Genomic DNA, 15,293 nt, shown 5'->3' on the forward strand with positions numbered 1-15,293 from the left:
CTTGTTGGAGATTTAATAAAATTAAATCTCCAAATCATATGATTAATTTCATATATCAAGACACATTAGGAATTAATGTCGAATTATCAAAAAATATAAATAACAGTAAACACTTACCAGAATCCATTGATTGATCTAATGTCGAGGTTATGAATCTTCCAAGGAAACAAGAAAGGACCATCTTATTTTTGCCTTAGATGGGAGAAGGAGAGAGATCTAGAATATGTGCGTCTTATATATTATATATTATTGTCTGTGCATCGGGGACCAAAACCTTAGCAGTATTCGACTCATCATTGAAAACATAATTGGGCTGTGTTTCTACACATAAGTTGGACCATATCAATTTATTTAACAGTTTGAAACCCATAATTAATTAGATCAACTTATTGAGTTTTTTATTAAATAGCTTGTTTCATGTACAATAATTAAATTATGTGAGCTCACAAAAATTTTTTAACAGTCATGAGGTGTCAATATCTGAGACAACTAATTGTGGTAGGATACAAACTGCTCTCACGTATAAAACCCTTGCTTTTTATTATTATATATATACATACACATGTGTAAGTATGTGTGTTTGGATTTGCTTTATTATAAATCGATGGTGGTTCCAATCATATCTCATAGTCAAAGAAATGGACAACATATGATGCCTCCGACCTCTCCTTTGATAAATGCTCGCCCACTCTCTCTGCATACCTTCTGAAGAGATCATCACAATTCATTAACTTTCCGAAGTGGCTAACGAGCAACGGTTCCATGAAAGCTCGAATACAATTGGCTACTAGCTTTCCGCTTCTGTTTTTATCGAAAGGTAACTCATCTACAAGTTTATTTGCATCCCAACGAACTGGAAAGGTGACGATTTTGTCGATTTTGAAGGACCCTTCGTCGTTGATTATGTAATCGACTTCCTCTTGGCATGGCATGTAGACAGGAACGTTGAAAGAATACAAGTCATCTTTCTCGAGAAGTCCCTACAACAATGGTGCTTTTAAATGCATTTTAGATTTATTTTTAGGAAATAATTGGGGGTTACATTTTAAGACTATATTAATAGATAGGGCTGGTATACCATACCGTACGTTATCAAAAAATACATAGCGTATAATACCATACCGAAAATGATGATATTAATAATATTTATACCAATACCTACCGAAAATTTTCTTTTCAATTTCATGCTGTTACGTACCAAAAATCGTGGTATAACATAAATTTCAATAAATTCGGTATTTTACGGTCGGTATGCTACTTTAGTCAATGAAGGACTACCTGAACAACCATTTCAAGAAGTGTGTGTGCAAGCATGGTTAACTGTCTAGACACTTCTTTAGAAGTGGGGTCTTCGAACCTTCTTCCTATAATTGTCAGCACCATACGCCCACCGGGCACCATTTCCTCGCCTCTCATTCGAAGAAATGTGGACAAATCTCTTTTATATTGCTCGGCATATGCGTCGATTACCTCCGGTGGACTCGTAATCGAAATGTATATGTTTTCTTTGTTCTTGCTCTCCAATCCTCGAGGAACCTGAAGTTTTGCGGAAATGGCACAACTATCTTTAAAATATAAATTAATTAATATTATTAGAGCAATGAATAGTAGCGTCAAAATTTATGGAAATATATAAAATAATATTTCTAAAGAAAAGAAAAACCTGCGACAACCAGTGAAGACTGTTTGAAGAATAAGCAAAGTGGAGAGTCTTTCTTGGAAATAGCCTACTGTAGAAAGACCCAGGCAAGCCATACACAAAACATCCTGATCTTGATAATTGGCAAACAACTTCTTTTCCATCATTGAAATTCTCCACCAACTTGAACAAACTATTGAAGTCATTTTCAGGAAGATCATTCATAAAAAACCGAAATTCTGGTGAATCGTTGCTATTTTTCCGCAAATCCTGAATAGCGTGGATGACATGAGTTACGAATGAAAGTGAATTAGGCCCTGATGCACATCCCAAGTCAACCATGTTGTAGCAGTAATCAGATAATCCGCCCTTCTCCCACATATTTCTCAGGGTTTCATCGACAAGATCCCATGTTTTTGATATCACAACATTCTGCAACATTGATTATATATATATATATATATATGTATATATATATACTATGGATTATCAAATATAGCATTCCCTTGAAAAAATACACGACTAAAACTAAAATTCAACATAATAGATAACCACCATCGCAAAGAAATAAATATATAGAGACATGAAGATTGCAATTTTCCCTTTGTTCATGAATAATAATTTTTTTCCTCATGGGTTGAGATGACTTAAACTAATTAAAGGAACTCCTAATTTTCATATTTTGCGTGGAACGAGGCACGCACTCACATGTATATATATATTATATTGAAAGAATCTTCAAATTAATTTCTTGTAGAATTAAACACTGAATTTAGTTTGCGTGAAGAGTAGAAAAAAGAACCTGAAAGCTGGAGTTGTTCGCGTAGCTAGTTTTACCATCGCCTGGATTCGTAGGAAGAGTTTTATTCAACCCCATTTTAGTTTTTCTCAGACAACTTGAGACATAAATACTGAGATAATGCATCAATTTATAGGTGTAAATGAATGAAAACATGGACACAGTTTCTTCAAATCTTGCTAGAGTTCGTAGTCTAGAGTCTATAAAAAAAATATACTTGATTAAAGATCGAAAAAATATCGAAGATAAAAATTGGTCCAAACCTAATCCCATCCTCGATATTATCTATTATTAGTACAAAGTACATATCTAGCTATTTCATTTGTTAATGGAAAAAGAGAGTAATTCTTATCTTGATCATTTTTTATTTTATTCTTTTCTTTAAATTTTCGTAACAACAAAATCAGGGACTTTTATTATTTGTTTTTTGTTAATGATTTTTTTAATATATTTTCTTCAATTTGATAGTTGGTTTTCAATTTTTTTTATTTGATTGCAAAAATGAATAAAATTGTTTTCAACCGTTGCGTGAGTGGCTGCAAATCTCCATGCCTACTTTGCGTAGAGTGGCTGCAAATCAACAACATTTATTGACTGACGTGACGTTTGCGTTGATGACAGATACAATCACTTTTACCCAATTTATTTCCCCAAACTACACCTCCCTAAAGCCACTTAGGCTGGCCGACTACCACGTCTCAGGTGCAATGAGATGTAAACGAATCGAATTGGTTCACGAGATTTTCGGTTACAGCCGAGTCAAAGAAAAACAGAAAATATAGTTTTTTTAGTGAATTACAAAAAATTTCATTAAAATATCTAATAACATCACTAAAGTTTAGTTTTGAATTCCTACACCCTAATTGCTTGCCAAAATGCAAAATACTTTAAATATCTTAAATTATAAATAAATTATTTTACAAGATTAAAAATCCAGAGCACTACAGTCTTGATATCGATTTTTTTTTCTTTCTAAAAAAGTAAATAATTTATTTTATATTTTTTAAATAATAAATTTTATAATTTTTAAAATTCGGATCATACAAAAAAAAGGTGATTTCAGTTCGAGGATTTCAATAAATCCTAAAAAGATATAACAGAAAAAAAATCTGTTAAAGAATTAACAATCACGAAATATAAAAATAAATTGAGCGATATGATTTAATCAAAATTGATACATTGGATGTCCCAGGTCATGGGTAATACCCGGGATGGCCCGGGCCCTGGAGCCGATCCATGAGTAGTGTTTGGGTCAGAAGGATGGACTACTCGCGGGTCAAGCTGCCCAGTACATTTGAGAGTGACTTGACAAGAAGAATCTGTGAAAATGGTCAATGGAAAGATTGTGAAACGTCTGCCCTTTTTATTGCTTAAAAAATACTAGAATTTTTTTTTTAAATTCTTGTACTTAAAATATCGTTTTTATGAAAATGCATAAACTTCAAACATGACCATTTTCATAAATATTTTCACGATGCATAAATTTAAGCATAAACATTTTCATGACATGTATTTCATAAACCTTAACCTTGTTCTCTTTTCCTCAACATGACATGACATAAAACATTTTCATGATCATAAACATTTTTTCTTTTTCCTTCTGTTGAATTCAGATCGTAAATTGTGACTTTCCTGACATGACATTAACATGAAAAATCGATGGATCCATATACAAGAAACCACAGTACTGGGCGGCGGGGACATCAGCAACACTCTCACCGGTCAACTGAGCCTTGGCCTATCATGATTCGAATCAAAATACGATCGTCGGAGTTCTCTCTGGGGCCTTTCCCACAAACGGGTTCCCTCGGGGGCTTTTTCCCCTCAGAATATTCTCATTCTTACCGTTAACACAAAACCGTTACCACATATTCGTAATGGTGAAAATACGATGGTCGAGCTCCCACTGGGACCATCACCCTCACGACATCTCCAACATTAACGAATTAGTCACAATTACTTCGCTTCCTTCAATGTTTACATTCTCATCACTAAAAAAAATCATGCATAAAATAACATCTTTGTTTTTGAAACCAAGCATGCAACATGTCTTTTAAATGTCTTCCTTAATTTATAAAAACCCCATGGAAATTTAAAGATCATAATTTAATCATGAACATCTCATAAACATTCAAAAATAGTCATAATATCATAAAAATAGCGTTTAGAGCACTGCCATGACATTTACTAATTTTTGGTGTAAAAAGACCGTTTTACCCCTGGACTTGACAATTTACGTTTTTGACATTTTTCATGATTTCTTGACTCTAACATGTCCCAAATAATTATTTAAGCTTACATGAATTCTTCCATAATTTTATTTAGCTTAAATATTAGACTTTTGCATTTATCTTTAATTAATTGCTTTGACGGTGTTTAAATCTCGTACAATCCCAAACTTTAATATAAAATTATTAAATTCATAATTTAGTCTTTTTATATTATTTTAGCTCTTATGGACCACGACTCGACCTCCCGTGAGCTGTTTTCCAATTTTTAATTAGTTTAAAACTCTAACTTGACACCTAAACTTCGACCACGAGCCAACTTTCGATTTTCGCGAGTTACCCCAGAACCATGTTGATCCAAAACTTGACCAACATCCTAGAGTACCCTACTGGACCCTAAGTTCGCTAAGAAACCAACCCAAAACTCAAATACGTGAACCCCTCCCTCACCCATAAGCTGGCCGAGAGATTAACTTTGCTAGGACTCTTGGTGCATGTGGCTCTAGCCAACGCCCCGACCCTTGAACCAAACCCATGTGCACTTGCTTAGGACCCTAGGGACTCCTTCTAACCGAGCCCGTGACCCCCGAACCGAGCCCCTCAACTCCTGGACACCTGCACTCTCCCACGCTCATGCTGCGTGTTTCTCGGGTGGGAGTCCTAGCATGGCTAGGACTCCTTCCCCAGCCCATACCGTGAGTCATAGCTTGGCTAGGACTCTCTTCCTGACCCATGACAGACCCTGGCCAAGCCAAGACCCTGACCGACCCCTCCCTCGTGTAACCTTAACCTTGCGATCATGCAACAGATTTTCGCACCAGCAGGTTCCCTTCAACTTTGTAGTGTTTAGGGTGTGGTTCCAAGACTCTAACTCATGTAAAAACTTGGCTTGATCATGTCCTAATCATGGCAGCCCTTTTAAGAATATAAAAACATGTTTTTGAAACTTTAAATCATGAATTCTACACATGGTTATGAAATAATACGAAAATTTCATATGAACTTCAAGCTTTTCATGCAAACATAATTTAAACAATATTATGAATGATGGATGAGAAAAGGAAGATCAAGGCGTGCCGTTGCGTTAAATACGCTCGAATATCCGTTGACGACGAAGAACGGAGAGGACCCTTTGGCTTGTTCTCTTAGCACCTCTTCGAAAATCTCTTGATTGTGCTATGAAAGTGTGTCATGTGTGTATGAGAGAGTGTTTTCAGAATTGCAAAGTGGGTGGCCAATTTTGAGATGCTAGGTGTAGGGTTTTTAACATATTATATACTACATAATTCAACTAATTAAGTCTTAGGACTATTAAGCCTTCTAATTAAGCCCATTAGTTTAATTAGGATATAAATAAAATATAAACAAAGTTTTTGTTTGAATAAATTTGTGAATTTATTAGCCGGTTGCTAAAAAGGTCGTATTTTAGTTGAAAACTCAACACCGATAAAATTTACGTCCCGGCGTATAAAATCACCTTAAAACCCCTTATGTTTAAAAATATTAAAAAGCATCAACCATATTTTTAAATAATTAAAAATAATTATTTAATAAAAACATTTTACATTTTTTAACTCTCGGTCCCCATTCTTCGATCGTCACTTGGATATTCCTTAAAAATACAATTTTAATACAATCATGAAAATAATTTAAACATATCAATATACACCACATAAATAGTTAATGCAAATAGAACAATTAATTCAAATACAAAAGAATTTAATAATTGCATGCACGTGGTTTGCGTGGACCTTAAAATTTTCGAGGCGTTACAATCTTCCCCTCTTAAATTAAATTTCGTCCTCGAAATTCGCTTATCCTTAATAACCCAAAGTTCAGACTTAGTTCTAGTATCCCAAAAATCCACGCTTCCGCTGCGCTACTCTGATAAAAATTAAGCTCTAGAATGTCCTTTCATCTCCTTGATCCCAATTAAAATTTTCTTCTACATCCTTAATTGCATATTACTCTTAAAAAGGTCCATAATGACTTGTGCTGTTACTATTCTAACCTCGAATTTCCACTTTTTCTTACGATTCTCAATATTAAATGCTGGATAACCAAACTTATCGTATATTATTTTCTTTAATTTATACCCAAAATATTCGTCGACTTATCATATTTAAATCTTAACATCCCAAACGCATCCGTTAACGCTTAGATTTTTCAAGCCTAATATCGATTCATCCTGAAAAACCCTTGATTCAGATTCCTTATAATACTAAAACCATGATATCCCAAGATTCCAAATATTCTTAAAAGTCTAAATCCTCAAAATTCTTATTATTTAAACAATTTAATTATCGCTTATTACTAAACTAGCCCCCAAATTCCTTAATATTTGCAAAATAAATTCTTAATTTCCTCAAAATTATCTTAATTGATCCTTAATTTCGAAAATCCTACGATTAACCTATAAGTTCTTGGCATTCTTAATTTCCTTCTATTGGTTTCCCATAACATAATTTCAAAAATTTTAAACTTATTAACCCAAAATCAATTCTTATAATTAATCTTACCTTTCATCAAAACTTAAAATCCCAATTTATACATTTTCTTATTATCAAGTCGTTGCAAATCCTTAAATCATTATTCCTTACGTCTAATTCCCAAAAATTAATTCGACTAGTACCCATGAATCATAAATATTTTGTTAGAAAATCTACGTGTCCCATAAAACATTCATAATATTCACGATTAACTTATAACCCAAAAAATAGAACGTCAATACTAAAACCCAAAAATCAACATAATCCAATTCCACCACGAAGCCATGCATTGAAATCAAATAATTTATTATTTCATATCATATCACGTATAAAAATTCTAAAGGAAATAAAAGATATATAATCATAATTCTATTAAACATGTGACATGAACACATAATTCATATAATTATGCAGGTAGCATCATAAAATCATTTAATGCATGTAAACTTACAATTGAGGCTTGACGACTGATCTTTCCGGTGCTGATGGTGGCACAATCCTTTACAGGACCTTTGCTCTGATACCAACTGAAACGTCTGCCCTTTTTATTGCTTAAAAAGTACTAAAATGTTTTTTTTAAAACACTCAATTTTCGGCCATGTATACTTGCCACATGAAAATATTTTACCCATTAAAATAAAATAACAACCATCTAGTATTTTGAAAATCAAGTGCAATAGTCATAAAATAAAATCGTCAACTGTTTTACCAAACCTAAAAAGAAATAAGTTTGAAAAGCATAGCCATACTAAACCTCTCAAAAAACATAAATAAATAGTCTTAAAATCCTTAACATAAATCATGAGTCATAAATCGTAAATGCGGAAAAAGTAGAAGCGCTGGTCCTCGGGTTGTGCGCGCCTTCAGCCCAGTCAAATCATTCGTCAAGGCCTCCCTCAACCTCACCTACATCCATCACACCTACTGAGTTTAAAGACTCAACACACTATAATCTTTGTAACAAATAATACGTAATACAGTCAACATATAACAGTGAAAAATACTTGTACTTAAAATATCGTTTTCATGAAAATGCATCAACTTCAAACATAACCATTTTCATAAATATTTTCATGATGCATAAACTTAAGCATAAACATTTTCATGACATGCATTTCATAAACCTTAACCTTTTTCCTTTTTCCTCAACATGACATGACATAAAACATTTTCATGATCATAAACATTTTTTCTTTTTCCTTCTGTTGAATTCAGATCGTAAATTGTGGCTTTCCTGACATGAACATGAAAAATCGATGGATTCATCTACAAGAAACCACAGTACTGGGCGGCATGGACATCAACAACACTCTCACCGGTCAACTGAGCATTGGCCTATCATGATTCGAATAGAAATACGATTGTCGGGGTTCCCTCTGGGGCCTTTTCCCACAAATGGGTTCCCTCGGGGGATATTTCCCTCACGATATTCCCATTCTTACCGTTACCACAAAACCGTTAGCACATATTCGTAATGGTGAAAATACGATCGTCGGGCTCCCACTGGGACCATCACCCTCACGACATCTCCAACATTAACGAATTATTCACAATTACTTCACTTCCTTCAACGTTTATATTCTCATCACTAAACAAAATCATGCATAACATAATTTTGTTTTTGAAACCAAGCATGCAACATGTCTTTTAAATGTCTTCCTTAATTTATAAAAACCCAATGGAAATTTAAAAATCATAATTTAATCATTAACATCTCATAAACATTCAAAATAGTCATAATATCATAAAATAGCGTTTAGGGCACTGCCATGACATTTACTAATTTTTGGTGTAAAAAGACCGTTTTACCCCTGGACTTGACAATTTACGTTTTTGACATTTTTCATGGTTTCTTGACTCTAACCTGTCCCAAATAATTATTTAAGCTTACATGAATTTTTCCATAATTTTATTTAGCTTAAATATTAGACTTTTTCATTTATCTTTAATTAATTGTTATAACGGTGTTTAAATCTCATAAAATACCAAACTTCAATATAAAATTCTTAAATTCGTAATTTAGTCTTTTTATATTATTTTAGCCTTTATGAACCACGACTCGACCCCGTGAGCCGTTTTCCAGTTTTTAATTAGTTTAAAACTCTAACAACTTGACACCTAAACTTCGACCCCGAGCCAGCTTTCGATTTTCGCGAGTTACCCCCGACCCATGTTGATGCAAAGCTTGACCAACATCCTAGAGTACCCTACTGGACCCTAAGTTCACTAAGAAACCAACCCAAAACCCAAATACGTGAACCCCTCCCTCACCCATAAGCTGGCCGAGAGATTAACTTTGCTAGGACTCTAAGTTTTGGTGCATGTGGCTCTAGCCAACGCCCCGACCCTTGAACCAAACCCATGTGCACTTGCTTAGGACCCTAGGGAATCCTTCTAACCCAGACCGTGACCCCCGAACCGAGCCCCTCAACTCCTGGACACCTGTACTCTCCAACGCTCATGCTGCGTGTTTCTCGGGTGGGAGTCCTAGCATGGCTATGACTCCTTCCCCAGCCCTTACCGTGAGCTAGGACTCACTCCCTGACCCATTACAGACCCTGGCCGAGCCCTGGCCCAAGCCAAGACCCTGACCGACCCTTCCCTCGTGAAACCTTAACCTTGCGATCATGCAACAGATTTTCGCACCAGCAGGTTCCCTTCAACTCTGTAGTGTTTAGGGTGTGGTTCCAAGACTCCAACTCAGGTAAAAACTTGGCTTGATTATGTCCTAATCATGGCAGCCCTTTGAAGCATATAAAAACATGTTTTTGAAACTTTAAATCATGAATTCTACACATGGTTATGCAATAATACGAAAATTTCATATAAATTCAAGCTTTTCATGCAAACATAATTTAGAAGGACCCTTCGTCGTTGATTATGTATAACGCACATGCTTTTTATTAGTACATATATATACACACGTGTGTATGGATTTGCTTTATCATAAATCGATGGTGGTTCCAATCATCTCATGGTCAAAGAAATGGACAACATAATATACTCCGACCTCTCCTTTGATAAATGCTCGCCCACTCTCTCTGCATACCTTTTGAAGAGATCATCACAATTCATTAACTTTCCGAAGTGGCTAACGAGCATCGGTTCCATGAAAGCCCGAATACAATTGGCTACTAGCTTTCCACTTCTGTTTTTATCGAAAGGTAACTCATCAACAAGTTTATTTGCATCCCAACGAACTGGAAACGTGGCGATTTTGTCGATTTTGAAGGACCCTTCGTGGTTGATTATGTAATCGACTTCCTCTTGGCATGGCATGTAGATAGGAACGTTGAAAGAATACAAGTCATCTTTCTCGAGAAGTCCCTACAACAATGGTGCTTTTAAATGCATTTTAAATTTATTTTTTGGAAATAATCGGGGGCTACATTTTAAGACTATATTAATAGGGGTGGTATACCATACCGTACGGTATTAAAAAAAAACAACGTATATCATACCGAAAATGATGATATTAATAATATTTATACCAATACGTACCGAAAATTTTCTTTTCAATTTCATGCTATTATGTAAAATCTCAGTATGACATAAATTTCAATAAATTCAGTATTTTTTCTCGCATAAATAGGGTCTGCTACTTTAGTTAATGAAGGGCTACCTGAACAACCATTTCAAGAAGTGTGTGTGCAAGCATGGTTAAATGTCTAGACTGTTCTTTAGAAGTGGGGTCTTCAAACCTTCTTCCTACAAATGTCAGCACCATACGCCCACCGGGCACCATTTCCTCGCCTCTCATGCGAAGAAATGTGGAGAAATCTCTTTTATATTGCTCGGCATATGCGTCGATTACCTCCGGTGGACTCGTAATCGAAATGTATATGTTTTCTTTGTTCTCGCTCTCCAATCCTCGAGGAACCTGAAGTTTTGCGGAAATGGCACAACTATCTTTAAAATATAAATTAATCAACATTATTATAGCAATGAATTAAGTAGCGTCAAAATTTATGGAAATATATAAAATTATATTTTTAAAGAAAAGAAAAACCTGCAACAACCAGTGAAGACTGTTTGAAGAATAAGCAAAGTGGAGAGTCTTTCTTGGAAATAGCCTACTGTAGAAAGACCCAGGCAAGCCATACACAAAACATCCTGATCTTGATAATTGGCAAACAACTTCTTTTCCATCATTGAAATTCTCCACCAACTTGAACAAACTATTGAAGTCATTTTCAGGAAGATCATTCAGGAAAAACCGAAATTCTGGTGAATCGTTGCTATTTTTCCGCAAATCCTGAATAGCGTGGATGACATGAGTTACGAATGAAAGTGAATTAGGCCCTGATGCACATCCCAAGTCAACCATGTTGTAGCAGTCATCGGAGAATCCGCCCTTCTCCCACATATTTCTCAGGGTTTCATCGACAAGATCCCATGTTTTTGATATCACAACATTCTGCAACATTGATTTTATATATATATATATATATATATATATATATATATATATATATATATATATATATATATATATATTTATATATATATATAGATATATATATATTTATATATAGCTTGAATAAAAAAAATTCATTCAACTACGAAAATACGGAAAACGTCCAACGTAATTTTAGATTTCGCCTCTTATAATTTTGTTGTTGTCACCCTAACGGTGGAGGTCTTGGCCTAATCACTGTTTTAATTAGAAGCACGTGTGCGAAGCCTATAATCAATTTACATGTCTATAATTATAACGAAGATTGCAATTTTGATAATTTGTATTTGTATCTTTGCAATTTTAAGTCATTTATATATACTAAAAAATTTTAGTTTTAGTCTCTTATTTTTGTTTTATTTTCTATTTTAGTCTTTTTTTCTGACACAATGCTGATATGATGCTAACAATGGGGCCGATGTAGCACCGACATATTTAGTACCACGATACGGAAAAATTATTAAAATTGTCAAACATTCAAAAAACAACAAATTAAATATTTGGACATGTACTTTTATTTTTACTTCTTTTGGTCATTTTGTAATTTTTATACTGCGACTTGTCTTGATATGATGAATTTTCATTTTCAATCATCTAAATAGTATTTTTTCCCCTTATATTTTGTACTTTTCTTATTGTAGTACGCTTTTATTGATAAAAAAGACCAAAAATGGAAATAACATATATGGTATAAATTTTTTTAAAAAAAGCTTACATATTATAAGACCAAAATTAGAAATTCACTGTAACATAACAAAAAATGAAAAAAAAAAACATACAAGTTATAGGGACCAAATTGTAAATTCACTATTAATATGACCAAAAATAGAAAAAATACAAATTACTCGAAAAAACATGTAGCATTCTTTGAAAGAATACACGACTAAAACTAAAATTCAACGTAATAGATAACCACAATCGCAAAAAAATAAATATAAAGAGACAAATGCAATTTTCCCTTTACATGAATAATAATTTTTGTTCATGAATAATAATTTTTTTCCTCATGGTTTGAGATGACTTAAACTAATTGAAGGAACATCCATACGAAGAATTGATTCTCTCCATGTTTTCATATTTTGCGTGGAACGAGGCACGCACTCACATGTATATATATATATTATATTGAAAGAATCTTCAAATTAATTTCTTGTAGAATTAAACACTGAATTTAGTTTGCGTGAAGAGTAGAAAAAAGAACCTGAAAGCTGGAGTTGTTCGCGTAGCTAGTTTTACCATCGCCTGGATTCGTAGGAAGAGTTTTATTCAACCCCATTTTAGTTTTTCTCAGACAACTTGAGATAGAAATACTGAGATAATGCATCAATTTATAGGTGTAAATGAATGAAAACATGGGACACAGTTTCTTCAAATCTTGCTAGAGTTCGTAGTCTAGAGTCTATAAAATCTTATTTTAGTTTTTGAGTGGGTCTAATGTGAGACCGTCTCACGGATCTTATCTGTGAGACGGATCAACCCTACCCATACTCACTATGGACGGAGCCAGCTAAGGTGCCTACACTGGGCCTTAGCTAACTATGTATATATATTATAATTTTTAGGAAAAAAATTAAGTATATATATATATATATATTATAAGTTGTAAATAAAAAATTTTAAGTTTTGATATTCTAATATTGTGTAATTCCCCAAATTAACTTAAAAAACAACAAAAATATTTCTTTAATTTATAGACTCAAATTTTAGATTTTTTACTTGATAGTACTATTCTGATTGACAATATGTAATATTCTATACAATTTTTTCCACATAAGCCCCATACTTCATATGATTTGATTAATAATCATTCCAATTCATATTAACAAATGTCACATTTTTTATATTCCCAACAAAATCCAGAATTTTATGAAATTTAAGATCGTTTTTTTCATTTAATATTATTCGATCATTCAACTGTTTTATTTTTTTGCAATCGAGAATGAATTTATGCATATTTTTCGTTTGTAAAATTTATATTTTCTATCAGATTTTGTTTTGATTGTTGGTTTTGTACGCAATATTTTTTGTTATTTTTTTGATGTTTTCCATCAACTAACAGATGTTTCTGGCTTTGTGTAGCTTGTGTTCTAATCTTACAACACATTTTTTATGGTTTTTGTTTAACCGGTTTTTTTTTTTTGCTTTATTAATTGTAGTATATTATTGCCTACACTGAATAATAATTCTGACTCCGCCCTTGATACTCACAATAAAAAATAATACTCTTAGAATAAAAAAAGTAATAATTTTTTTATGGATGACTCAAATAAGAGATCTCTCTCACAAATACGATCCGTGAGACCGTCTCACATAAGTTTTTGTCTAAAAAAAAATATACTTGATTAAAGATCGAAAAAATATCGAAGATAAAAATTGGTCCAAACCTATTCCCATCCTCGATATTATCTATTATTAGTACAAAGTACATATCTAGCTATTTCATTTGTTAATGGAAAAAGAGAGTAATTCTTATCTTGATCATTTTTTATTTTATTCTTTTCTTTAAATTTTCGTAACAACAAAATCAGGGACTTTTATTATTTGTTTTTTGTTAATGATTTTTTTAATATATTTTCTTCAATTTGATAGTTGGTTTTCAATTTTTTTATTTGATTGGAAAAATGAATAAAATTGTATTCAACCGATATATTGTATTTAAAATAATATCTATGTTGGTTTTCATTTTTTTTTATTGCAAAAATGAATAAAATTGTATTCAACTGATATTGTATTCAAAATAATATCCACAAATATGATCAATTTATCATATTTCGTCTGTTCTTTAGATCCAGATAATACGAAGATTGTGTTTAAAACCTTTGAATTGTGGTTCGAAACTTGGATTTCATCAGTTGTTCATTCACTTTCTGGTTTTGGCAGACTGTCACCATCTTCATTTACTCTTTTTTGCGGAGTCCAACCGTAGACAAATCGTTGTCATGCTCTCTCATCTATGGACTTAATATGTCACGTCCCAGGACGGAGGTTGGTTGACACCGGCGTTGCTCTCAAATTTACATTCGAAAACAACAAGCCTCAGAAGTACAAAATTTCAGAAACCAGTCTTTTATTCATAATACGAAATAATTCCTTGTCTGATACAACTCGAATCACTAATGTTTTACAGGGGAATTGTAAAACCAAATATTACAGTATCTTAACAGATGCAGCGGAATAAAAATAAATAAACTGAGATCAACAGTCTTCTTCACCAGCCCCAGAACTGGATATGCTCTTCTTCTTCTAACATTTCTTCAGTACTCTTACCTGAGATGGGTTTGGTGGGTGAGTGATATGATTGTCACTCAGTAAGCAGGGGCGGGAATAACTCGCAGTTTTCGAAAATCATTTTAATACAGAAACAGTAATACAATAATATACAGAAAACTCATACTTCATAACAGAACTCAGAATTCAGAATTTACAGGTTTCAAAACAGAAATCAGAATTAGTAAGCACTGAACACGTTAGTTAATTTAATGGCTAAACTGATATCAGTCCCCTATATGTTCTCTCCTCTAAGGGGTGAGGCCAGAATCAGAATCAGAATTCAGAGATGTTCAGAATATATATTCCTACCATTAGTTCACTAGGGAGTTTTAGTGCTTCAAAATCATATATCAGAAATCATACAGAAACTGAATTTTAAAACAGAATTATCAAACGGGATTTCAAGATATTT

At 33.2% G+C, this 15,293-nt stretch overlaps 2 protein-coding genes across 2 annotated transcripts; both read right to left on the bottom strand.

Annotated features, from left to right (window-relative positions):
• Window positions 1-432: 432 nt before the first annotated feature.
• Window positions 433-2,542, bottom strand: LOC140840477 (benzoate carboxyl methyltransferase-like). The gene is made up of 4 exons (XM_073207661.1): window positions 2,442-2,542; window positions 1,664-2,071; window positions 1,279-1,536; window positions 433-980 (listed from the first exon to the last, which is right to left on the bottom strand). Exons 1-4 carry the CDS (start codon window positions 2,514-2,516, stop codon window positions 618-620), a joined length of 1,104 nt encoding a protein of 367 aa, XP_073063762.1. The 5' UTR covers window positions 2,517-2,542; the 3' UTR covers window positions 433-617.
• A 7,501-nt stretch (window positions 2,543-10,043) lies between these two features.
• Window positions 10,044-12,934, bottom strand: LOC140840478 (benzoate carboxyl methyltransferase-like). The gene is made up of 4 exons (XM_073207663.1): window positions 12,813-12,934; window positions 11,165-11,572; window positions 10,778-11,035; window positions 10,044-10,482 (listed from the first exon to the last, which is right to left on the bottom strand). Exons 1-4 carry the CDS (start codon window positions 12,885-12,887, stop codon window positions 10,123-10,125), a joined length of 1,101 nt encoding a protein of 366 aa, XP_073063764.1. The 5' UTR covers window positions 12,888-12,934; the 3' UTR covers window positions 10,044-10,122.
• Window positions 12,935-15,293: the final 2,359 nt, after the last annotated feature.

The sequence above is a fragment of the Primulina eburnea genome, chromosome 9 (genome assembly GCF_022965805.1).
Source record: "Primulina eburnea isolate SZY01 chromosome 9, ASM2296580v1, whole genome shotgun sequence".
Lineage (NCBI taxonomy): Eukaryota > Viridiplantae > Streptophyta > Magnoliopsida > Lamiales > Gesneriaceae > Primulina > Primulina eburnea.